The sequence below is a fragment of the Bos indicus genome, chromosome X, assembly GCF_029378745.1.
Source record: "Bos indicus isolate NIAB-ARS_2022 breed Sahiwal x Tharparkar chromosome X, NIAB-ARS_B.indTharparkar_mat_pri_1.0, whole genome shotgun sequence".
Taxonomy (NCBI): Eukaryota; Metazoa; Chordata; class Mammalia; order Artiodactyla; family Bovidae; genus Bos; species Bos indicus.
Window position 1 is genome coordinate 134,818,678 of NC_091789.1, and position 27,339 is coordinate 134,846,016.

Consider the following 27,339-nt stretch of genomic DNA (forward strand, 5'->3'; position numbering starts at 1 on the left):
AAAGACACAAAAGGAAGTCAGAGAGAAACAAAGAGTGCCAGTGGGGGAGGGAGGGAGACAGAGAGAGAAAAGACAGAGAGAGGGAGAAGCTACACTGAAACATACACATACAGAGAATTAACAGAGAAATCGAAGGGAGAAAAACCTGCAAGAAAGACTCAGGGATTGAGAGAAGCTGCCAGGAACTCAGGCACCTATAAAGCTGTGTGCTGTACAAATGAATGAAAAAAAGGACTTGAACATTTATAACCAGTACTGCACCCAATGGGTAAGAGTGAGCCCTGTGACTTAATCTCACTCGTGAATTCTGGACCCTGTTATTGATTCTACCTCGTTCGGTCAACAGTTGTGTGCTGAGCTGAGCAAACGAATTATACAGGCAACAGAGGAGCAACACAAGAGAAGGGCAAATGGTGATCACCTAAGTCTCAGGGACAGGAGCTCTGAGAAGGACCACTCAGCTGTCACTTGGCACGTTACCCAGGGCTGAAAACACAATGGGGGTGGGGAGGGGTGGGGGGTGCAGCAAGCATGATGTGGGGAAGAATATATGTATATGTGTGTGGGGCGGGGGGAGAGGGGTGGGTAACAATAACAGTCTCCTTCCTGAATAGTCATGGCACTCAAACATTATCTAACAGAACAGCTACTATTTCCATAAGGGGTTAAAAAGAAAGAGAATTCAAAAGAAACACCTAAAAAAAGGAAGGAATGAAAACCAACTAAATCAAACCCAATCAACATTTATAGAGTACTCTGTATGTGCCAGGATCAGTGTTAGGTGTTGGAGATACAGAGAAAAACTAAAACAAGGGGTGTGACCTCAAGCTGCTCACAGACTCAAGGCAAGCGACCCACCAGTTAGACAGAGGGCCAGGGAGCTCCATTATAATCCCCTCAAGAGCAGCAGTGAGAAGGTGCATCAAAGAGAAGCTGACTGTGACACTTTCCCTGTCACCTCCCTTCCCCTGCCAGTGTGACTAGGGTCAGTTGGCTAATGTCTGAGGGTAGAAAGTCAGGGACTAATTCTACAGAATGACAATAAAGGATATCAATGTATTCATAATGTTGCAAGAAGAGAAAGCCTGGGATTGTGCAAGTGAGTGACAGCAATTCTTCACTTATCCTAACTACTGGGATTTCTAATTAATTTGGTTTATTGTTTAAGTGTCAATTTTTAACCCAATTTTGACAGCAGTCTTTCTAAACACTTTGTCTTTTCATGGAAAGTAAGAGCAGCCTATTTTAAAGATATATACTCTACCTGGATATCTACTCTATGTATGAAACCATAACGACCAGAAATGACTTTCCCTTTAGAGCATTAGAAACGTCAAACTACCTCTCTTCTCTCTATAGTTACTGTTCAGGATCCTCCTCTCTCTGCACACCGTCTTGTTACCTGGGATTATTTCTTGCCTGACAACCTCAGTGCCAAATGAGAGAACTCAACATAGAAGAAGAATAAGCAGGCTCACAGGGAGGGTGGAGGTGTTTTCCCATTACTAAAGATGATCAATTGACTGTATTAACCCTATTTTTGTTGTTCTGAAATGTTTTGGCTTATCTCCCAGTTCTTAACTGGATTCTGGACAGTTGAGATGGCCAGAATAACAGCTCTGCATATTATACTACACTATTATTTTAAAGTATGATACAGTAGCTTGACTTTTCCATTGCAAGAAATGTGTGCCCTGTACAAATATCCTCTTCTCTAAAGAAACGTAAAGTACTACTAACAAGGAGAAACAGACTGCCCTTAGGACAGTGATAATTTAGGAACAGCAATTCACTATGTCACCATGGCAAGGCTCATTCATGTTTTTGTAAAAGTTATCAAATGGCATTCTCTCAAATATAAATATGGTGAACCAATGAGAGATCTTGTTCAAGAAAAAAATCCAAGACAAGTCGAGCTTAATGGAAGACTTAGACTAAGTTGGATGCAATGCATGGGGGAGAAGTATCATAGCAATGCTATTCTGAGGGGCAGTTAGAACAAAAGAATATATCCAATTCCTCCCTGGAAATTCTGGGATTCTCTCAAACCTCATAATAGCAATATCAGATGACTTGATGAAGACCTGTCTAAAGTTCAGCATCCCAACTGTGCCTCTAATTCTTTTCAAAACAATTGTTTTTAGGTTTCTACACATATCCAGGTCTACTTAAACTGATTATCAAAAAGTCAGAAATAATATGCTGTTAAGACTGTGAATCCCACATTTAGATGTAGTTTTGATCTGACCTATCTATATTTTCATTCATGCTAATCTGTAATCAACGCTCTTTTAAACCATCACCATTTCATCATGCAATGAACAAGATGAAACACAACTCCATCTGTACTTCTGTATTCTCACAACTTAGACACTACTCTCACAGCTTGTCAAAACCACTTGAAAACTGTCAACGTCAGTAACTGGAGTTGTACCTGTGCTCTCCAGTTAATGTGTAGATCTTATCTAAGTTATGGAGAAAGAACTCACAGAAGTTCCTCAGTAAAGTAAGTGGAGATGAGACACCTGGTAAGTCATACTGAAGTTAGAGAACATTAATGGTAAAAACTGCTGCTGTTAACGTTAACAAGTCACAATGGTGCCAGGCACCGCTCTAGATGCTTTTGATGTTTTACTTCATTTAATGATCATATATACTGTATGAGGGAAGTGCTATTCTTAGCCTATTTTATAGACAAGGAAACTGAGGGACAGAGAGCTTAAGCTCACATGGCCAACAGGTGACACTAGTCAAGATATCTCATTTCCAGAGTCTAACCTCTGAGTCACTAATGTTAAAACTCTCATTTAATAAATAAGGCGATAAATATAAAATGTGCTTATAAAAGAAAAAGTATTTATAGCTTTAAGAAAACCATTTTTATTATTGTAAAAATAAGTTATTTTCCCTATAGGGCATGGTAACACTGAAACCTTGATATTACCCTGCTAACAGGGTCCAAACTGTATGAATTCTGGCAGTAAACAGCAGAGACAGAATCTGACAGATTGGTCTCATTCTCAATTCAGTGCATTACAGTGAGGCACCATTTTATTCTCTTGGTAGAGAACTTAATAGCCCTATGAAAAATATATAAATACCCCTTACATCTAGATTCTGGGAAGTCTTTCTGGGCAGCTGAGACTATAAAGTCTACATTATTAAAAATACAGTCCTTACCCCCAACACAAAATCTGCTAATGAGACTTGATGTGTGTTATAATTTTCTCCTTAAATTTTTATTACACATGACACAAAGATTAAAGGATAAGCAAAATTGGCACATCATTTTGTCCTCTGACAACCAGTACATTTTTGTGGTACCACAAATGGTTGTTCCGTTATTTCTCTTTTTACCCTGAATGAAAGTCAGGTAGCATAGAAGTAAAAGACACGAGCTTTAGAGTGAGAACCCATCTGGGTCTAGATCCTGGCTCCCTCCTCCCTGGTACTTGCTGTCCAGCACCAGGCAGGCTCCTTACCTTTTCTAAGCTGCGGTTTTCTCATCTGGAGAGGAAAGGCTACCCCACTTCAAAGGCTGATTGTGAGAACTGAGTGAGACACTGCACACCAAGTGCTAAGCAAATTGTCTCCTACATGATTCAACAGGAACGAGCAGAGAAGACGGCAAAGCATGTCAATCATGTCAGAAGAAGACGATGGAAGACTTATGAGGTATGTACTGACCCAGGGTATTTTCTTTCTTTTACATGATTCTTAACATAAATGCTGCACATTTTGAAAGAAACCATTACAAATAATGACGAATCACATTTCGCTTATGAAACAATCTCTCTCGAGAAAGAAAGGCCTAGTAGGAGAAAGAATGCTAAACTGTTTACCCAGAATTGCTGTGAAATCTCAAATCCACAGTTAGAAAAAAGAGTAAAAACAAGCTAAAATACCCACCATGGATCGAATGCTGGCTGTCTTTTTGAGTGGTTAGTTCCAGAACTGCTTTCTGATGGTAGGGAAGAAACTCTGGTTGACACATTATTTTCATGGAAAGAATTGTCTGGACGTGGAGATGGCACTGAATAAAGAAAAGGTAAGCCGCTGATGTACTCTTTTGATCAAAGCACTTCTCATATTGTTCTATTGCATTTCTCTCACACAAACAAAATAACAAAAAGGTAAGTCAATATCCTCATTTGCCCTTCATAAAACTTTTGTGTTTTCTGAGGATGGAGGCATTCCAGAGAACATTCTCTCCCTCCCCCCTCCCCCAATTGCTTATGACAGTAACTTGCAAGGGTCAGTTAACTCAGGCAATATATTCAAGACATAAATTAATGTAACAGCTGATAAACTGGAAAACATCATAGGAGATTTCAAAGTATGAATATGATCCCCACCTTCCCATTTTGACATTCACTTAAGTTGAGGCTTTCTTACATCATAGACCCAACTATGTAGAATCTATTCTTAGTCTGAAGTGATTCTTAACAATATATGTGCCAGAATACACCAACTACAGTTTAAGACTTGCCACTTGGGAGGTGACATATCAATTTTATATATTTTTTAAACTCAATTCCAAAGAAATGTGGTTATTTGCACTAAATACTATTTTTCTCTAAATATTCAATCCAGGAATAAACAAAAAGACAAACCATGATGTTTGTGAGTAGATACTTTTCTGTTTTTCTTTGGGGGGTGTAATCATCTTTTTCTGTCAATTTCTAAGCTTAGTCATAAATCAAAATATATTACAAATTTCATCACAGAAGGAATACACAGGCTGTATGTAAAGACAAATGACACCATTTCACTTGACTCTTGGCCAACAGGAATGAAAATGGGAAATATTCTAAAAACATCTGTCATTTCAATGATACCACTAAATTATCATCCAGTTAGATTTAGTAGTATCACTGAAATGAGAGATGTCTCCAAATGTTTCACCTAGTTAAATCTTTCATTTCTATTTCTGGACTTTCTAAAATAAAAATGTTCTACCTGCCAAACTCTGAAGTCAATTATAAGGGGCTTTACTGATAGTAATCAACTGGCAATCAAAATAAAACTGTGTTCCTTGAGGTCAAGGACTAATTAAAAACTTAGTTAACATCTTAATATTAACATATACTCTCTAGACATCTATAGAATTAACATGTGTGTGATCCATTTTGGAAGTAAAACTTCCAGTGAGAGAAGAAAAGACTTTTGTTTATATGTATACTATAATACTTTTGTTTTAATTACCTTTAATCTGAATTAAAATTTTAGTCCCATAAGATTCTAAAGTAACCGTGACATCAGAAAAATAATTAATTGCATCAAAAGGTATATAGAATGTCTTATGTTCTTCTCCAGCGTGGGGCTAGGAGGGAACAGAGTAGCCTCATCAGTCAATATATATTTAGGTCCTGAATAAGACTTGTATGCATTTATTTAGCTCAGATTCCTAGTTAAAATGACTGAGCCATTGTCCATGTTCCCCACCAATTTCTGCCCTTTCCAGCTATCCTCCCAAATCAACAGAATTATGAGAAGTTAGGCCTCGCGGACACAGGACTTCACCTGTGCCCTGGTGGGCTTGTTGTCTGTCTCCCCACTAGGGGCTGGGGCTGCCTGGGGGCCCCCACTGTATTACTACATAGCTCCTTAAAGGGGATGTCTTTCTCTGTCAATCCCTCCTAAATCCATTCAGCCCCTGAAACATTTGTTACAATTGTCTGTTAAACATCAAAACACAATTTTAAGGTCATGTAAGTACACTTGAAGATTTTCTGTCATTCATTCGACAAATATTTCTGAAACTGCCAGGCAGTGTCCTAGTCAATGAGGGTAAAAGAGGAAAAGGTAAAGGGCCTTGTAACCTTGTGAGAGAGAAATGCAAAGAAGCCATACCACGTGGTGTGTGTTATGTTAGAGACAAAGGACCATGAGCAGAACAAAGAAGGAAACACTTCACTTTGTCTAGGTGGACAGGGAAGCCATCACACTGCAGAGGACATCAAAGCCGACTCTCAAAAGGGACAGAAACAAGCTGTCTGAGCATTTAGAGTAATGCATTCAGGTCAGAGGAGGGCATAACCTGTGTGAGTGGTGGGGGAAGATCTGGAGAGAATAGCAAGGGCCAGGCACAGAAAGTCTAAAATGCCATCTGAGGGAACTAACAGTTTGTTCTGTTGCCAATGGGAAGCCACCAGAAGATTCTTAGCAGATGAGAGAGAGGACTGGGGCTGGGGGCGATGGACTGCCCTGTTGTATTTTTTTTCCCTGTAGCATTTACTATCTTTTACTGCTCTATGTAATTATTACATTTAGTATTATTCTCTCCTCATTAGAATGTGAGCTCTGTGAGGGTGGAGACCTTTGGCTGTATTGCTCACTGATGTTCTAAATTAGAAGTCTCAGGCACACAAGTGACATCGATAAATATTTTATGACTTAATCGAATGAGTGCTGTGGTTAGAACACAGCTTCATAAGGATCATTCCAGGGACCCTTTTGATGGTGACTTTAGAGATAGGGAGAGCTGCTGGGAGGCTATTCAAAGAAATCAAGTCAGAAGCCACAAGGGTCTGAACTAAGACAGTGGGACCCAAGGCAGGAAGATGTGGTGGAAGGCAGCAGTGCAGGTAAGAATGCCACTGACCTGAAGTCAGGGCAGTGGAATATAGGGGAGTGTGTGGGCTGGAGATGTAGTGAAGGGGAGAGAAGAGAGGACCCGGATGGGTGCTAGGAGCTGGGTTTACCTCGGTAGAAGCTGCCAACTCTTCTCGGAACAGGATCATTATACAGGTGTCTATTTTCCTTGGGGGCGGCGCCATCATCAGAGTGGGGGTCATGATACGCTCCACCCTGAGACAAAAGGTAAACAGCAGAGTGATGATGATGTGGCCTGTGCACTCAGAGCAGTACCTAACTGGTCTATAATTTACTCTGGGATCTATTTAAGACAAAACTCAGAATTATGGCATGAGGAAAACTGCTTACTTTGTAAGCCAGTTCAAATTATTTGTGGGAGACTACGTATGGATAAATCTTATAAGACAGACTGTAATGATCCTGAATGACCAATCTTTATAGACACATTCTATCAGGAATGGTAGCCACTCTAGAAAATTCATACCTCAGACTTCTGCCGCACATGGAATGAAGAGGTGCCTTCTCTGGAGGACTCCTTAACAGAAGATCGTGCCACAGTCATCTCTGGAGGGAGTTGCTCTCCGGGCTGAAAGTCAAAGTTAAAAGGATTTTTGAGACTGTCTTGTTCCTAGGGATGAAAATCACCTACATTTCCATGGGTTTTATTTGGTATAACCAGTACCTTAACTGGCTAAAATAAAAAATGTGAGTTGGCTAAAACACAAATTGTCCCATAAAAGAGTGAATCATCTGATGAATGTAAAATATGTCAAACAAATGTCACTCAGATGGAAAGTGAAATTCTCATTAAAGTTAATGCAAGCAGGGAATGAATTACTCTGAAAATAGTTCAATTAATTATTAAAAACAAAGAAAATCATACTCCTAATATCTAGAAAGCCATGGTTCTGAGCAGCACTCAATTAGAAGAGAACCAGAGGTTCTATTAGTTAATCCAAAATATCTCTAGCAGATTTTAGGCTGAGTTCTCCAAAAAGAACTACAGATGCAAAAATATTTTTCATGAAGGACATGTATGGCAGATTCTGATGAAAACAAACATTCTTTGGATAGATCAAGGAATTGAATCAGCACCTTCAATAATTTCTGTCTTAAAAATCCTCTAGCTATTGTAGTTTATGTACTTAATCTCCTCTATGATAACAGTACTTATACTTCATGTATTTTCTTAACAATCACGACAAGCACTCATCTCCAGAGACACTTCCTCTTTCTGTCAAGGAAGTGAATCACAAGCTAAGAGCAGCCTTGGTCCATAGTAGTGCTCACTGAGGGGAAAAGTAGCATTTTCTACCTTCAGAAAGAATTATGGAATAAAATCACCAAGCCATTCAGAGGAGTTAGCTGCATTGTGTATCTTTATATTATGCACAGAAAGAGTATTATCTTGAGCCTTACACAATGTGTCAAAATAGTTTATTTAAAATTTAAAATATGATTCTTTCTCCCCCTCACTCCCCAAATGTACTAGGAAAGGACTCTGGGCAGGAAATCATTCAATGTAGCCTCTCTTCTTTCTACTTTGTGACAAGATCTCATTTGAATTTTATCACCTGCATTGTTTACAAAAGCCTCTAGAAAAGTATCTTAGAAAATAAATGATTTACACCTAACCTAAACTCTAAGTTGACAGAGCCAGTCCAGTGCCCTTGCTCTTAAAGGTGACAGTACTTGTCAGGAGAGTGATTCCCATCATTATTCCTGGCTTCAATTACTTGTCAAGCCGTCTGCCATCTTTGTGCCTTTAAACTTGTATTTTCTTGCAGTTCGGCACTGCACCTCCCGAATTGGACTTAAAATTCAGTAACGGTTGGATCTGTTTTTAGCCTACAGTTACTGTTTCATAATGAGCTTATTTCTACCAGGGTCATGAAGCCTTTTCTCTAGCAGTCAGAGAGCCAGTCCATTTGTCCTTTTTCCAAGGTACAGTTTTTTATTTTTCTTACTGCTTCTCTGTTTACACTGTGCTTAAAGCTAACACACTTTACTGTTTTTGACCTCCGTGTAAATCCATGTGGGGCTGCCAGACTGCTAGAGATCCCCTTTCTCTAGAAAGGCTCCTCTTACCACTGCTCTGACTCCAACATGACATCTCCTGTCTCCTCTCACCGGGGCCCTAGACAGTCTTCCAACCTTGTGGAGAACATCTCTGCATAAGGGCCCAGGGTCACACCTCAACCTCCACATGTCAGTGTGACACAGTGTGAAAAGCTCTGGCCTAGAGACCTGGACATTCCCTCAACATCCCAGCTCCACCCTGAACTAGTTGGGTAAATTTAGGCAACCCACCCAACCTCTCAAAGCCTCAGCATGCTCATCCATGCAATGGAGGGGTTGAATTAGATGACTTCAAGTCCTTTCTTCTACTCTGAAAAGCAGCTCCTAGGAGAGAAACCTTCAAGGCTTCCTTTTTCCTATATTCAATCCTTCCATTCACAAGTCCCGGTTCTACTTCTGAGGAGTCTGTAAGACTCATCCTTTCTCTGTCTTTCCACTGGTACTGACTTAGATAACACATTCTCCTCACCTCACGCTTGGGTCTAAATCTTGCATCTTCCCACTCTAGGCACATGGCACAAGTTGCAATCCCACCATGCTACTTAATACTTAATGTCTCAAGTACCCTCCCCTTCTCTTCCAGATAGTCTTTTTGGCCCTCCCTTGAGCCTCTTTCCTCATGCACACTCTACTTCCTTCCCCTGGTGAAGCCCCCAACATCTTCAGTTTCTGCTCAGATTCCACCCCTATCCCCTGGGGGCCTCCCTCAGTCCCCCTGCTAGGACTGTGCCACCCTCCTCTGTCCCTGCATTGCACACAGCTCCGGCACAGCACAGGCACGCAGTCTCACAGCACTGTCACCACTTATGTGTTGGCAAGTGTTACCCCACCACCCGGGCCCATACATTCTAAGAGGACCACATCTTGATCTTTCTAGTTAGAGCCTATCATGGTGCCTAGCTCAGTAAAGGCTTAAATACATCTTCATCCTTCAATCAAAAAACCTGTCTCCACATCTGAGCTCCAACAAGACCTCCAGTTGCTCCAAAAGCCATTTCTGATTGCTCCTGCTAACAATGATCTCTCCCTGTCCTCAAGTACTTTTTATAGCCAGTGCCACAGAAATCTGGTTCTTAATTATTTCACTGTTATCATGTATAATTTAATCTTCCCTAAGAGAAGATAAATTTCTCAAGAGCAAGAATCTTGCCTCAGACTCTTTTAAGTTGCCAAGAATACCCATCATACAGAAGGTATTCAGTGTCTCAAGAACAGCCCCCATCATCCCAGAAGCAGCAGCAACAATCTAAAACCTTCACTCTGTGCCCGGCATAGGGCACATAGTGCTTTATACATCGTATTTAATGCTCGCAACAACACTCAGATGAGGAATCAAGGCACAGAGAAATCCCCAAATTTAGAGTTTAAAGCACACTGCAGAACTCAGATACAAACCCAGGTCTGCCTGGCTTTCCAGTCCAAGCTTTTGGCTATTTTGCTAAACCAACTGCATAGTTATTGACAATCTCCCTCTCCCCAAAACCCATCTTGCTAGGCTTCCCACTGCAGAGTCCATTTGTGTTTTCTGGAGCTTTGATACACACTGATAAGCCTATTTTTGTATCCTCTAAAAAGGGGGTACTTTTCCTACATAACACTCTTTTCTTCTTCTAACGCTGTTTTTTCTCCACCTTCATGTCTTTGATGCAGGTGAATGTTTCATGTCACAAAAATATAATTTTAAAAATATGTGTTCTATGAAAAGATGCTCAACATCACTCATTATCAGAGAAATGCAAATCAAAACCACAATGAGGTACCATCTCACGCTGGTCAGAATGGCTGCTATCCAAAAGTCTACAAACAATAAATGCTGGAGAGGGTGCAGAGAAAAGGGAACCCTCTTACACTGTTGGTGGGAATGCAAAATAGTACAGCCACTATGGAGAACAGTGTGGACATTCCTTAAAAAACTGGAAATAGAACTGCCATATAACCCAGCAATCCCACTGCTGGGCATACACACTGAGGAAACCAGAATTGAAAGAGACACGTGTACCCCAATGTTCATTGCAGCACTATTTACAATAGCTAGGACATGGAAGCAACCTAGATGTCCATTGGCAGACGAATGGATAAGAAAGCTGTGATACATATACACAATGGAGTATTACTCAGCCATTAAAAAGAATGCATTTGAATCAGTTCTAATGAGGTGGAGGAAACTGGAGCCTATTATACAGAGTGGAGTAAGCCAGAAAGACAAACACCAATACAGGCTGGTGCACTGGGACAACCCAGAGGGATGGTATGGGGAGGGAGGAGGGAGGAGGGTTCAGGATGGGGAACACATGTATACCTGTGGCGGATTCATTTTGATATTTGGCAAAACCAATACAATATTGTAAAGTTTAAAATAAAATAAAATTAAAAAAAAATAAAAATAAAAAATAAAAAAAAAATGAAAAACACCAATACAGTATACTGATACATATATATGAAATTTAGAAAGATGGTAACAATGACCCTATATGTGAGACAGCAAAAGAGACAGATGTAAAGAATAGTCTTTTGGATTCTGTGGGAGAAGGCGAGGGTGGGATGATTTGAGAGAATAGCATTGAAACATGTATATTATCATATTTGAAACATGTATATTATCATATGTGAAACAGATAGCCAGTCCAGGTTTGATGCATGAGACTGGGTGCTCAGGGCTGGTGCACTGGGATGACCCAGAGGGATGGGATGGGGAGGGAGGTGGGAGGGGGGTTCAGGATGGGGAACACATGTACACTCAAGGCTGATTCATGGCAATGTATGGCAAAAACCACTACAATACTGTAAAGCAGTTAGCCTCCAATTAAAATAAATAAATTAATTTTAAAAATATGTGTTCTGTTACAAGAATGCTACTTCTTTTAAACAGGTTAGTGTCAATTCTGGATTCTGAAGATCAGTAAGATAGGAGCATTATGCTAAAAACATTGAGATGTAATAACAATCTAGAAAGACTGAAAATTGACATTTATCTTGGCCTGGAGTTATATTTACCTATAGTTCTGGATAAATTTTAAACTTTTCAATTCAGTTTAGATATTGAGTAAGGTATTAGCAAAAGGGTTTGATTTAAGCAAATGTGGTTTGCAGAGATTAGAGAAAATCTCCATGAAGTCACATTGAATTTTGAGAAAATTAGCCAGATAGCTGATGAATTCTGTAAAAATCAAAATAGGATTCTCTAATGCAAATCAGAACTACAAGGTGGTATCACCTTGTGCTGGTCAGAATGGTCATCAATAAAAAGTCTACAAATAACAAATACTGGGGAGAGTGTGGAGAGAAGGGAACCCCCTACACTGTTGGGAATATAACTTGGTGTAGCCACTGTGGAAACAGTATAGAGGTTCTTCAGAAAACTAGAGTAACAATATGATCCATCAATCCAACTCCTAGACATATATCCGGACAAAACTATAATTCAAAACGCTACGTGCATTCTTATGTTCATTGCAGCACTACTTACAATAGCCAAGACATGGAAGCAACCTAAATGTCCATCCACAGAGGAATGGATAAAGAAGATGTGGTACATATACAGAATAGAATGTTACTCAGCCCAAAAATGGAATGAAATAATGCCATTTGCAGCAACATGGATGAACCTAGATATGATCATACTAAGTAAATTAAGTCAGAAAGAAAAAGACAAATATCATGTGATGTCACTTCTATGTGGAATCTAAAATATGACACAACTGAACCTCTCTATGAAACATCAACGGAAGCAGGGACATAGAGAATAGACTGGTGGTTGTCAAGGGGGAGGGAGGCGGGAGAGGCTTGCACTAGGAGTTTGGGATTATCAGATGCAAACTGGTATATTCAGGATGGATAAACAATAAGGTCCTACTGTATACTATAGTGAAGTATATTCAATATCCTGGAAAAGAATATGAAAAAGAATGGAGGCATACATATATATATATATATATATGTACAAGTGAGTCATTTAGCTGTACAGTAGTAATTAACACAACAATATAACTCAACTATACTTCAATAAAAATAAATGAAATAATAAACAAATGAAAAAAGAGGTTCTCTAAACAAAATATGCCTGAAAGGAACGTTTAAGAAAGGAAACAGATTCTGAAAAACAAGCTTTCTGAGTTCCCCTTGAGTACTCAACAACTAGCTTAAATAACTAAAAAAAACTGTTTTAACAGATTAGTCTTTCAAATATTGCTTCCTTAAAGCACAACTGCACACTGACCCCATCACATCCCCGAGCCATCTTCCCCTGAGGAGCCGACACATCTGGTCAAGGCCCTAAGTCGTACCTGAGGTGATAAGAGCTGCAGGCTGTTGGCTCTGGCTGCCATCCCTTGCCCTATACTCAAGCTTCCGTCCAAGCCCTTGGCTCTCACTTTGTCCCGGGTCACGTACATGGAATGCCTATGTGGACGCTGCTGGGAGGAGAAGGGGCTGGTGTAGCCCAGCCCATATGAAAAGGATTCATGAGGTGCCGACAGTGAATGGGAATGGCTGCTGTCCATGTGTTCAGGCAGCTTCAACTCCTCCATCGTCTTAGAATGCCTGGTTGTGGTTCGGCGTGAGTCAAGAGTGCCTTCACTTCGGTTATTTCTCCCGGAGGGGCTGAGCAAAGTTCTTGTATCACCGTGCCTGGTAGGGGTTGGGCTGGTGGGAGAGTTCAAGTCCAAGCAGCTGGATGGGAAGTACCTACTGGTACTGGACTCTGCGATCTGGGCCCGGGCTTCAGAAAGGTTGCTCACAGACTTGGAGTCACTCAACGCCCCATGGCTTTTGGCCTTGGTCCTATAGGAAGGACTCCGAGAGGACTGGGGAATGGTGTCAATGTAGCTGTGCCGACTCTGCTTTTCACCAGGTTGCAGCGTTCCAGCTTTGCTCTGAGAACTTTCCATAAATGAGTGCCGGTTCTGCTGAGATCTGCTGCTTGACTTGAGGTACTTTGTGCCTGGGCCATCTGAAGGCTTTGGGTCAATATTAAAATCAAACTCTGTCTTTGACTTGGCTTCTTTTGGGCTGAGAAGGTGTGGAATGTTGTTGTTAGTCAGATCTTTGCTGGTAGACCCAGGCTGGCTGCCGGCTTGGTAAGTTTTGGTGTGCATGGGACTAAGAGTAGCTCCAGCAAGGTTTCCATTCAGGAAGCTTTCATTGGCAGGAAGCCCTTCGTCAGCCCGGGGCAGACCCACACCTAGGTTCTGGATATCTTTGCTGTTAGATCTGTGGTGAGACTGCAAAGCTGCACTTTTGCTGGCTTGGTTTCTGTGTCAGAAACAAAAGAAGCATATCAGTTTCCCTTAAGAGCAGACAGACAAAAAGTATTACTAAAACAAGAAAGAACAAACACCTAAAACACCACAAAGACTAAAAACATTCTCTCTCTCAAACATGTGACTATAAATCACATGTAATCTATCATTAAGAGTAAGTTGCTTAGATCAAGTCACTCTGCCACAAAGCACTGGTCCTGATGAAGTACTTTGGTATTCTTAAATGCTCAGCTAACTTGCTGCCAACATGGCTTCTAACTGATCATCTGGGAAAAGATCCTTTTGCTATACTGGGGCTCACATGAGTGTGTGCTATAGAAAGCCTGCAAAGAACAAGAGAGCTGAGCTATACATAAATTCTTTATAACTTTGTCTGCGTGGACATCAGAAGGAGACATTTAGACTTGCAGATCACTGTGTTCCTTGAACTTCATTTTTATTTGTAAAACTCATGGCCTACCTCAGAGATTCATACAGCATATAGACACAAGCATCTACGTCTCTCTTGTCTTTAGCCTGTATAATCAATGAATGTGAATTCTAGCAAGGTACACAAAAAAAGAAAATAATACTCTAAAAAGAAGTGGGAACTGCCTGGTGCAGTTTGCTGGAAAATGTGATGATTGACATTCATGTTTTAGAGAAGTGGCAATACTTGGGATGTGTCAGATACCTCCTGTACACTGACTAGGAGTGTGTCTCTAACTGGATCACAGAGACCTAAATAGGTAATTTCTCTCCAAAAGACACCATTTATTCTCTTCTCCATTTCACACTTCATTATTTCAAATGGGCTGAGGTCTTCTTTAGGACTGAAAGCTTCACGTTCTACTTGGTTTAAAATACAAAATATAAATCCTGAGGAAAACCCTGTCCTCTCTTTGAAAGCTGAAGCTGGTATCACAGTAAGATCAGTGTGATCTACTGTAACTATTTAAAGGACCAAATTACCGTTTGAGATGGGTGAGAATGCTTTTAAATGAATAGCAATTTCATTATTTTTTTAAATAAAAAACAATTTTTACTATTCATTCCAAAAATTTTGCTGCAAATATTGCTATTGCTAAAGATGGTTTGATCTGGGAGAGTTCTGTTCTCATTGTACAGTAATTAGAGGAAAAGTCACATTTTTTTCCCTCTACAGTGGTAATCTGTCAAACTGTGTCTTCCTATTTTCCCTACGAGAATCCACTCGCTCAGGCATCAAAGGTAAAGGCCCTCATCCTCTCCTCCTCTCTTTCAGAGAAATGTTAAAAGTATCTGATGGCAGGCATGCCTGTAATAGTTTGGAAGGCCTCATCTCCAAAATGCACATACTAATCTCTCCCAGTTGGGTCACAGAAATTGCAGCATTAAATAAGATCACTTAAATCTGAGCTAACTAAATGGCAGACCCCAGATCCAGAGAGAAAATAGAAAGAAAGGAAAGTTTCATTTTCTATTAAATGATGTTCAGATCAGATCAGATCAGTCGCTCAGTCGTGTCCGACTCTTTCAGAGTCTATCTCTAGATCCAGGGTTGATGGTCCCCATATCAAGTTTTAAACTTATAACAATGTACATCTTGGAAACTAAAAATATCTCAGCAACTTCTTAAAAAACTCAAATGATGATACAGAGTCTCACCCATAAATAGATCTAAGTATGCTGGTTATCCTCCATGTGCCCAACCCCCAGTCCATTCTCCATTCCTCTCTGCTCCATCCTGGGCCTGGGGAACCCAACACTTCAGAGTGTGTCACCCAGCCTCCCTTGCCACCTAACGCCCAGTTGGGCTTAGCAGTGCAAGGGTGTGGGGGCTGTCTCCCCTGCTCCTTCCTGGCAGTGCCCTCCTGACTCAGATCATAGGTGTGTCTCTAGATTACAGCTCTCATGGGGTGGCTCCCCCTGCCTGGCTTCCCTGGGCTCTCACAACCTTATTTTTTTTCCTTTTCTCCTTCAGGCCTAGAGAGGGTAACACATATCACAGAGATAACACATGCAGATGATGTGAAATGTCCAAAGCTCAAAAGAGTATATCCAGAAAAAGAGAGAGAAAAGTGAAGATAGCTGCTAAAGCTTTTGAAACTCTTGAAAACACTGCTCTCAATGTGGAGCACAAACCTACATATGTTAGCAAGAATATATTCATAGAAACATAAGATGCAATTTCTAATGTGAAAAGGGAGGCTATAAAGTTAAGGTGGAAACTTGTGTCAAAGAGTTAGGTTTCCCATAAAAAGTACAAAAAGCCTAAACTGCTATTCTGAAAGTTTCTGTCTCGATATTAATCTGAAGCCACTGACCTCTTCACACAATTCCTATGTAGAAAGGGCATCATATTGTCTTCAAATCAGAGCTCTGCCAAAGCACAATAAAAAAAAACTGGTACACAACTCACACAACTCAATACCAGAAAAACAAACAACCCAATCAAAAAGGGGGCAGAGCATATAAATGGACATCTCTCCAAAGATGACATACAGATGGCCAATAAACACATGAAAAGATGCTCAACATTGCTCATTATTACAGAAATGCAAATCAAAGCTACAATGAGGCATAACCTCACACCAGTCAGAATGGCCATCATCAAAAAATCTACAAACAAACAATAAATGCTAGAGAGGATGTGGAGAAAAGGGAATCCTCTTGCACTGTTGGTGGGAATGTAAATTGATACAGCCACTATGGAAGACGTATGGAGATTCCTTAAAAAGCTAGGAATAAAATTACCATATGACCCAAAAATCCCACTACTGGGCATATACCCTTAGAAAACCATAACTGAAAAAGACACATATACCTCAATGTTCACTGTAGCACTATTTACAATAGCTAGGACATGGAAGCAACCTAGATGTTCACCAACAGATGAATGGATAAAGAAGCTGTGGTACATATATACAATGGAATATTAGCCATAAAAAGGAACACATTTGAGTCAGTTCTAATGAGGTGGATGAACCTAGAGGCTATTCTACAGAGTGAAATAAGTCAGAAAGAGAAAAAATATTGACTATTAATGCATACATATGGAATCTAGAAAGATGGCACTGATGAACCTATTTGCAGAGCAGCAATGGGGATGCAGACACAGAGAACAGACTTGTGGGCACAAGAGGGAAGGAGATGGTGGGACAAATGGAGAGTGCAGAATGGAAACATGTACACTACCACATGTAAAATAGATAGCCAGTAAAAATTTGCTGTATGACTCAGGGAACTCAAACCGGAGCTCTGTAACAACATAGAGGGGTGGGAAGGGATGGGAGGTGGGAGGCAGGTTTGAGAGAGGGGACACATGTATGCCTATGGTGATTCATGTTGATGTATGGCAGAAACCAACAAAACATTGGAAACCAATTATTCTTCAATTAAAAACTACTATTACGGAAATCCCATAGATCTCTCCAACACACAACTGGAAGGAATCCGTGTTAAACTGCCAACCACTTGAGATTTTATATATTAACCTTTCTTAATGGTTGGTAGGATGGATAGACAGATGGCTAATCTCCACTTAAAATAACTTTTCAAAGCAAACATCAAAGATACAAAACTATACTTTTATGGGGAAGACTGACGAAGTAGGACTGGTGAGAGGGCAGCGTGTGGCAGGATGAAGCACCATCCCACCATGTTCAAGGTAAGCAGAACCTCAGAAGAGTCTGAAGGAGACTTAGGCAAGGACTAGGTAATGCAGAGTCCACTGCCTCTCCTATAGAGACAGGGTGCATGAGGATATGTATATGAGCATACTTGCTGTCTCAGGGACAAGGCAGGGCATCCAACACGACATGGTGCCCTGAACATCTCTACAAGGGTGCTAGGAAGTCCGACGGAGCCATGGTCTATGCAGAATTAGTGTCCACAGCAAGGGTTTCCATGGAGGATATGTGGACCATAGAACAAGCGTGAAGTGGAAATATTTCCAGATACATGTAAACTGAGCTAATGGTTTCTTTCCTAGATAAGTCATTTAGGACTTTTTCTTTAATATATTCAGTATAGTGTCAAGACCTGAAAACAAATTCTTCCAGAGATTTTTATTTACTTACAATTTCTATCCTTGTCTGCTTCAAAAGGGGATTTGGTAGGACTCCTCAAAGACCACATGAGCCACATCCTCATGACCACACACATCCTCCTTGATAGATCCCTAAAGAGGGCTCCCAAGGAGAGCCTTGAACCCCACTGGGTATCTCTCTCAAGTGAGTTATTAGAGGATGAGTACACAGGTCTCCTTTTATGGTACGGTTACACTGCCAATCACTATAGCACAAATCCTCATCATCAGTCTACTGAACTTTCTATCACTGAGATCCTTATTCTTTGCAAATATAAACTAGAAGAGACAGGTGACAATCAACGTAGAAGGGAGACAAAAGCACCTGAAATGAGAGTGACCCCAGATAAGACACAGGCATAAATGTGATGCTCTTGAACTCAAAGGAGCAACCGTATGATGAATACTGGTCCTTGTCTTAGTCCACTGATCTCATGGAAATGGACAACAAAGTGAACACCAACTTAGTGAAACAGAATTTGAATCTCCTCCTAGGCCTTCTTGGAAACAAAACAGGTAAGAATGGTTTATACGATGTGAGGGAAACAATAACCAAACCAGTCATGTTAAAGAGAGTAAACAGCTATAAAACACAATCACACCATTGTGGTTAAGCAGAAAAAATACAGGGTAAATGGTTAGTGCTTATTTATAGCTGTACTCACAGATCTAAAAAATACCAGGTCTTAAGCTTTCAAAATTCCAGTTGGTTAAAAACAATTGTTCTATGTGGAGAGAAAGGGGGCACATGGGAAAAAAAACTTATATTAGGAAAGCGAAAGAATTATTGTTTTCTACTTCTCCAATAGTAGATAAGAGAAATGATTTCCTCCAATAGTAGACAAGAGAAACGATTTCCTATCTTCCAAATTTAAGCAATTCTAGATGACAAGACCAGCTTCCAGGAACAGGAAGGACACTGCCCCTGCAAATGCAGCCAAGAGAAGTAAGGAATGTTGCTTTTGGAGAGAGAACCTGATGGAGGGGTTAAGCTCCTTGAGCCCCTCCCCAATATCCTACCCCGCAGGAAATACAGGGTTTTTTAAAGATTATGCTGAAAATTACATCAGAAAGCATCAATTTTAATCACTACCTAGCAAACTGATTTTACTATTTCTATATTCTTATTCTTATGAAAAACTAGTTTCTCAACTTAATGATTAAAAGACAAGAGCAACAAAAACACGAGCCCCTGTTATTAAGCCAGAACTACTCGGTTCTGTTACAAAAGATGCCCTAGTTGCCTCCCCACCATCCTGTTTGGCTATCCTCTTCTCCCTTCAGGAATCCCTTTGCCCTCACCCATCCTTCTTCCTCTAGGGATCACCCCTGTCCCATGCACACGGGATCTTCAAGCTCATGAGGCTAGAAACTTCCCTTTGTTGCTAAACCATGCTACTTTTCCCAGGGAATGCATAGGTTTCCCTGGGGAAAATCTTGTAAAAGATAAAGTCTTTAAGACCCACACAACTTTTTAATTGTGGTTCTGAATCATGCAATAAGCATAAGGAAGATATTTTTGAATAAGGAGGGCTTTCCTTCTTTTCTCTAATTGCATCATTTGAGCAGCCACCTCCTCCACCTACTTGTAAGACCAATACTGCATCTGTATTCCTTAAAAGGGAATATTTACCTATTAGACAAAGTGCTGCTTTCCACATGGTAAGGTTTTCTTTTTGCTGACCTTGAAGGAGAGCGATCCAAAAGCCTCTGGGTTTGGAATGTAGGGTGATTCAAACACTGTTCTGTCAAGTATCTGTCAGCTGGGTCCAACTTCAGTAAATTCTTAGGAAATAAAGTTAGGATTGGAAAGAACATCACAAAGTCAAATTTAAATTGTAATAAAAACCACATTTCTTTTCCTTATAGAAGAAATGCATGGTCATTGCAGAGTATCTCGTAAACACAGTTTAGTCTAAAAAAAATTTTTTTAAAGGACCATCTAAATCACTCATAATCTCACCATTGCTGTCCTCTGGGAATATGCCCTTCCAGCCCTTTAAAAAATATCATGTATATATATTTTTTTCTTTTACAAAATCTGGCTTATATTACACACAAATTTTGTATACTGTACTTTTCACTTCCTAATTAAAAACATTTTTACAACATAATTTAAATATTTAAAATGTATTCTTAAATTTTACTTTTGGCTATACCATGCAGCTTGTGGGATCTTAGTTCCCTGACTAGGGATCAAACCCAAGCCCTTGGTAGTGAAAGTGCGGAGTCTTAACCACTGGATTGTCAGGGCATTCCCTAAAATATATTTTTAAATAAGTACATATTCATATCAAAAAATATACACTCTTCGTTTTTCTCTTGTCTTCCTCTCTGGAGGCAGGCAGCCCATTGTACATGTGTCCTGTGAATCCTTCCACGGGTACTTTGTACATATCTCTATCTGCTCTTTTTATTTTATTCAAACACACATACACACAATAGTCTGCACTTAAGTCTTCTTTCCACTCAACAGATCTTAAAGAGATCATTCCGTATCAGTAATTCTATATACTATCTTAGGTCTATCGATTACCTACAGGTAATGCTACCCTAAGTAGCATTGTTTTCCTTCTTTTATTATCATGAACAATGATGCAGCAAAGAACTTTACATGTTTTAAATGACTACATGGAAGTTTGTGGTATGATTTATTTAATGATTTATTGTCGGATGTCTAGATGGCTGCCATTTTGCACTATTATAATTAATGCTTTGATGTACACCTGAAATCATTGCATACATCCATTATCCCTTGCATAGGACAAGTTCCCAGATATCAAACCCACAACCTCTGTATTGGAAGGTGAATATTGGCAGTGGGCTGCTAGGGAAGTCCCAATGGTAAATATATTAAATGGTAAATATATAAATTAAATTCAACTGTTCAACTTTCAAACTGATGTAAATGCATAACAGTTCAGATTACTATCATATTTTTATCTGTGTTAGTATTTACCAGGTACCACATTTGACACTGGGTAATTACATTTGGTAATGATTTAACAAAAGAAGTTCACTTATTTTTGACTAGAAGAGACAAAAGGCAGAAAACATGAAATTGTATTTCAGTTCTTCTATTTTACTCTATTTACATTTTAAGTTACCAAATAATTAAAGCCCTGATAAATAAACATTTGACTGTGTGAAAGAACAGATTAACATAATCCAACTGATTTAAGAAATAATTTATGCCTAATTAATCTTAAAGAGCCTGAGGATTTTTAAAAAATAGCATCTCTCAATCTGTGTTCAGAAGAACACAAGTGCTGTAGCATTTTTTTTAAGTATTTAGTATTTAATTAAATTTGGGAAATACTTCTTTACTGTGAGATTTCTGAAAGCCTTTATAAGTTAATGAACATTGTGAATCTCTAAGAAAGGTTGTATACTATGTGGCCTTTTCCAAAGGCTACACCCCCCTCCCTCACCTCTGCCCCCACACCTATTTACACAGTGTTCCTTGGAACACAGATTAACATAGTTTTAAAGCAGAGCAAAGTTCTGAGAGTGCTGCGCAGCAACTTCCAACTGTGCTAAGTATGCTTTTAAAGGCTTTGTGCAGTATAAACTCCTATGTTTCTGACAGTTGACTGAATGGGCATAAAATAAAATTGATCCATTAACAAGTATCTTTTGAAGGTCTACTACTATCAAATAACTAACATTGGCTGTACTGAAAGCTGGAGAAATGTGAAAAAGCAGTTCTTACTGAAGGGGCTAACCATCTACTTGGGTAGAAAAGCTTGAAGAAAAATTTGTGAGAACATTTTCAGTAGTCCAGAGAACAGAGACCTTCTGGACAGGGACACCAGCAGGAGGAGGAACATTCAGGCATGGTAGCAGCAGTGATCTTGCAGTTGTCAAATGAAGAGCCAGTGAGAGAGAAATCACTTAAGAGCAGAATTATGTTCACTGATAAAATAATCTTATGGGAGGCCTTGAATACGCAAAAAATGTTAGAATCTTTTTTCTTTCAACATTCATTTTAAGATTGGTTTTTAAAACATGATGCCTGAGGACTTCCCTGGTGGTCCACTGGGTAAGACTACACACTCCTAATTCAGGAGGCTGGGTTCGATTCCTAGTCAGGGAATTAGATCCTACATGCCGCAACTAAGACCCAATGAAGCTAAGAAAACAAAACAAAACATTACGCCTGAATAGCTCAAATGATGAAAAAATTTTAATGATTTTATTTATATTTAGATTATTATTCTGTCCATTTTAGCAATCTAATTTAGCTATCTCATAGTCCTGTCTAGACAGAATGTTATAATACCAGATACTGTTGTGATTTTAAATGAATTGCACGCCTCTTCAGAGGACACAGTCCTCTACTATTCACCACTACACTACATACTACACACCTGTTAACAAAACATTTAATTCATAAAAGCAGGCTATGGTCACATATAGACACAAGAGAAATCACAAACCAAAAGACATTTTGTACAGATAACACATCAACTTGTCCCACCTTCATTAAGTCAAGTAAAACGCTGTTTAAGATTCCAAGGTATCTTCTCTCCAATGACTGAGGATGGTTAACAGCTGGAAACTGTAACAACAACATGACAGGAGTATTAGCACATGGGGAAGGGTATGTGTGTACATGTGCTTTGAGTGCTGGGAAAGGTAGCAGAGGAGCAGAAGCTAGTGCCCTAGTGCCAAAGTTAAATTCATTTCACATAAATTTTGGTGTCTATATATTGAGCTTGGGATTAATAGGTGAAGTCTCTCAGTCCTGTGGGACTCTTTGCAACCCCACGGACTGTAGCCTACCAGGCTCTTCCATCCATGGGATTTTCCAGGCAAGAGTACTAGAGTGGGTTGCCATAAAAGGACTGGGTGTTAAATAACAGGAAAACTCACAAGTGAAACTTAAATCTAATCAGACAACACTGAAGCATATAAAATAAAACAAAATATAAAAATATTAATATTTGAAACTATTCAGTTTATACAGTATTGCCTACTTATACAGATAATTCCATTATAATACAATTCATACAGAATTTGTCTGCTTATATGGCAATTCTTGCACCTTTTCCACAAAAACATATAATTTACTTCCGAACATTAGAGAATTAAAAAGAAAAGGCTAGTACCTGAAAGGCTACAGAAGTAAAAATAATGAATTCAGACACACGTTCTATTATTGCTTTTAATATACTCTTTGAATGACTTGTTTTAAATTTCTTACTTTATGTAAGTTGGAACAGAAGGCAAACAGGCTCCTAAATTAACAAATGCATTTTTAAATAAAATGAGGGGAAAGGGTCAAGTTTATTCAGATGCTCTGTCCTTCCCTCTGCCAACTCACATTTCACAATATCTAAGTGGATGGTAAAATATTAGAGTCTAATGCCATGTATTCCCTCCCAATGGGAGGACTAGTTTGCTTTTAATATGTATTTCCTTTATACCAATATAAGAAGATTTCAAAGCCGAAAATCTCTAAATATTCTAAATAAGTGGATGAGAGGAGTAGTAATGTAGAAAAATTCAAACAAGGTATTAAGACTTCATCCCTACACAGTGTCACAGTGTTAGGTATGGCAGGAGATACAAAATATGGGTAAGACCAAAACCTTGCCTGTGAACAACCCTCAGTCTTGTTGAGAAAGCAATCAGTGCAAAACTGAGTAGCCATAAATTCTAGTTGAAGCTCAGCAAAAGGAGAGGCCAAGGTGGTTTGCAGCTGTAGAAGAATCCATATATAGATAACATCTGAACTAGCTTTTGAAAGATCAGAAAAAATGTGAGGACAGAGAAAAGTAGGACAGCACCTCCTAGATAGAGGACATAGAAGGAATAACATGAACTTAACACAGACACACAAGCAATAACCTAAAACACATTTCTGAGGGAAGTGATGCTATGCGAGGCTTTTCAGCAATTGTTACGCCACTTATTTCAGAGATGAAGAAGGTGATGATCAGAAAACTGAAATAAATGGTTCAAGGCAGGTTACATAACTAAAAAGCAGTAAAACTAGTATTTGCACTCAGTGATCCAAACCCACATTCTTTCTAAACATGGGCGCCTTTCCTAAAGAAGGTACAGAGGTTCCTCTGGATGTTATTGGAGCATTAAATATTATCCCAGAGAGAGACACCTGTCATACTGTGATAAAAGACTCTATACTAGATTTTAATTAATATTGTGCTTATGAGGTCTATCTTATGCTACCAAATATCCCCTCCTCCTTTTTTGCCAAAAGTAACATTTCATCAATAAGAAAATTAATGCCCAAAGTCAAAAGGTATTAGAAATATGATTTTAAAATGACCACATAAACTCTTAAAAAATTAATTTATGTCTTTTGAATGAGAGACACCATTCTCGTGTGAGGTAATCGGACAAATCAAAACTCAAGCATACAAGTTTAAAGTGTATGTCAATCAGAAGTTTGTTTCTTCTTCCCTTTTTTTCTTATTTACGTGGCCAATGTGACACAATAAGAGTGCCTCTTTACTGAACACTTACTATGCTTCAGGCACTGGTCTGGGCATTTTGTTGTTGTTCAGTCATGTACAACTCTATGTGACCCCATGAACTGCAGCTATAATGTCTAATCTTCATAACAACCCCATTAGGTGGTACTTCTGCTATCATAATTTTACACATGAAGAAAGACAGGCACAAGAAACTGCCCAAGGGCATTCAAATAGTAAATGTAGAGTCTGGCTTTGAACCCCAGCAGCCTAACTCCAGAGTCTACGCCCTATATTATGGGATAGCAATTGTTATTTTTTCAAAATAATGCATATTATTAGAGCAACATCTTGGTGATTTTCTAATCTCTATACACTGAAGCAAAATACAAATCACACTGGACTGGTTACTGGCGAGTCCATGTTTCACAGTAGCTACCATTCACACACCCTGTACGCTTAGCTGAGAACATCTCAGACATTCTCAAGTAAATGATAAAAGAAGACTCTTCCCACAAAAGATGTGGTTAAACCTCCAAAAAGATTATACTAACTTAGTTAAAATACCACAAACACTTTCAGACTAAAACACAAAAACATTAAGATCTATAAAAATCAGTGTCAGGGAAGCAGCAATTTCTCCAAAGGATATTTACAGACAGTGCCATCATGGACTGTCTAGCATTTTACAGATAATATTATTTAGTGAGGAGGTCTGTGAACAAATAGGACCATAGACAAAGGAGGAAAAGATCTCCTTTGTTTGGCCTATCTAGTCCAAATGCTATTCATTCTTCAATATACATTTCAAACTGTAAATCCTCTATAAATCATTCCAAGTGAATCCAGCCAACTTTCCAGAATCTTTAATATTCTCAAGGTCACAACTATATTTAGATGTATTAGAGAACAGTACAATGTAGTAAAGAATACTGTACATTTACTACAGTATTTTATTATATACTATGCTTTATTATAATTTGTATTGTTTTCTAATTATTTTATGCACAAAAGTCTTAATTCTTCAGCTAGTTTACAAGTTTTTAAAGCCAGGTACCATGGCAGATCTGTTTATACTCTCTTCAGAGAATGCAGTTTAAAGCCTCTTTAACCAGGCAAAGAATAAGGCAGCCAGAAGACCAAGCTTGATGCTCCAGTTCAAGTATTTAATCACTTAATATTATTCAACCTAGTAAGAGCAACTCTAGGTGTGTTGTGAATATAATTGTGGCTATGAGAGCTCATTTCTTTAAGGAATCCATTAGTCCAGTGAGGATACATATTTTCAAACAGCTTTATAAAAATTTTTTATTACAATTTTAAACAACTGAAGTCTAGTATGGATTTACAATGTTCTGTCAAATAGCTATTTAAAAGAGACTGCTATGTGTGCTACCAGAGTGCTGCAGGAGCACACAAGGGGGAGGTAACCATTCCCCCTGGAGGAGTCTAGAAGGCTTCATGGAAGGAGGACACTTGACCTGAATCTGGGGGAGGGAGGATGGAGAGCTTTCCAGGAAGTGGGGTGAATATTGGGAGAATTATAGGAAAATGAAGCATTGTAGAAGCAACAAGGAAATGGTGACAGGTCAGTGTGGCTGCAGGGCAGGGGGTAGGAAAAGTTGGGAGACAAGGCTGCAGGGCTAGGATCAAGGGGTTTTTAAGGCAATGGCACTCCACTCTAGTACTCTTGCCTGGAAAATCCCATGGACGGAGGAGCCTGGGAGGCTGCAGCCCATGGGATCGAAAAGAGTCGGACACAACTGAGACTTCATTCACTTTTCACTTTCATGCATTGGAGAAGGAAATGGCAACCCACTCCAGTGTTCTTGCTTGGAGAATCCCAGGGACGGGGGAGCCTGGTGGGCTGCCGTCTCTAGGGTTGCACAGAGTCAGACACGACTGAAGCGACTTAGCAGCAGCGAGGAGTTAAAACCGAATAAGCTATGTGTATAGGTTTTTAACATAAAGAAGACAGAATTAAACGTACAATTTGCAGGAAGATTCTAAAAGTAATGTGAAGACTGCAATGAAGAGAAAAACTCAGAGAAATCAGTTTGGGAGTGGCTGTTTAGGTAAAAAGTGGTACGAGTGAAAGAAGCAATTAGAGATGGAGAGAGGGAAATAGTTGAGCTTGATCGCTGATAATGTAAATTTTTGGTTCAAGAGATCATTCAAATATTCGAGTCCCTACTACATGTGCTAGATTGGGCTAGATGTTAGAAATGCAGTGATAAAACAGATGATTTCTAACAGTTTAAAATTAAAGAATAAACAAAATGATTTCATTTTGTGATAAGTGCTATGATGGAAAAAGAAAAATGCTATAGGAGAGACCAAGAAGGAGGCGGGGGAAGTTTGTTGGCAGGTCAGAAAAAGGAGGTGTTCTTGGAGATGAGATTTATAAAATGAGAAGGGGCCATGCAAGGGAAGCACTTTCCTGGGAAAAGGATGCTCAAGTCCCAATCTCATGGAGCTAGAACAACCTGGGGATGTTTATGGAAGTTAAAGAAAAAGAAAGGTTAAGTGTGCTGAAAGTCTGGAAAGGGATGGGAATGGAGAGACATATGAGCTGAAATCAGAGAGCCAGAAGGGCCCAGAACAGGCAAAGTCTGATGGGAAGGAGTTTGGATGTATTCTCATTGAGACAGGAATGTATTAGTTATGGCTCTCTTTATTTCTGTTGTTATTGTTGTTCAGTCGCTAAGTCATGTCAAGCTCTGTGCAACCCCATGGACTGCAGCACGTCAGGCTCCCCTGTCCTTCACTATCTCCTAGAGTTTGCTCAAATTCATGTCCATTGAGTTGGTGATGCTGTCTAACCATCTCATCCTCTGCTGCCCCCTTTTCTTGCCTTCAACCTTTCCCAGCATCAGGATCTTTTCCAATGAGTCAGCTCTTTGGATCAGGTGGCCAA

General features: G+C 39.5%; 1 protein-coding gene across 4 annotated transcripts in view; it reads right to left on the reverse strand.

Annotated features, from left to right (window-relative positions):
* CDKL5 (cyclin dependent kinase like 5) overlaps positions 1-27,339 on the reverse strand; it is a 178,702-nt gene that overhangs the window by 11,227 nt on the left and 140,136 nt on the right. For all 4 annotated transcript variants that reach the window (XM_070784564.1, XM_070784566.1, XM_070784563.1 and 1 more), the window contains 6 exons: positions 22,463-22,543; positions 19,616-19,767; positions 12,960-13,926; positions 7,082-7,183; positions 6,705-6,810; positions 3,910-4,033 (listed from right to left, as the gene is read on the reverse strand). In XM_070784564.1, coding sequence (XP_070640665.1) covers positions 3,910-4,033; positions 6,705-6,810; positions 7,082-7,183; positions 12,960-13,926; positions 19,616-19,767; positions 22,463-22,543 — 1,532 coding nt within the window. The remainder of the gene's footprint in view (positions 1-3,909; positions 4,034-6,704; positions 6,811-7,081; positions 7,184-12,959; positions 13,927-19,615; positions 19,768-22,462; positions 22,544-27,339) is intronic.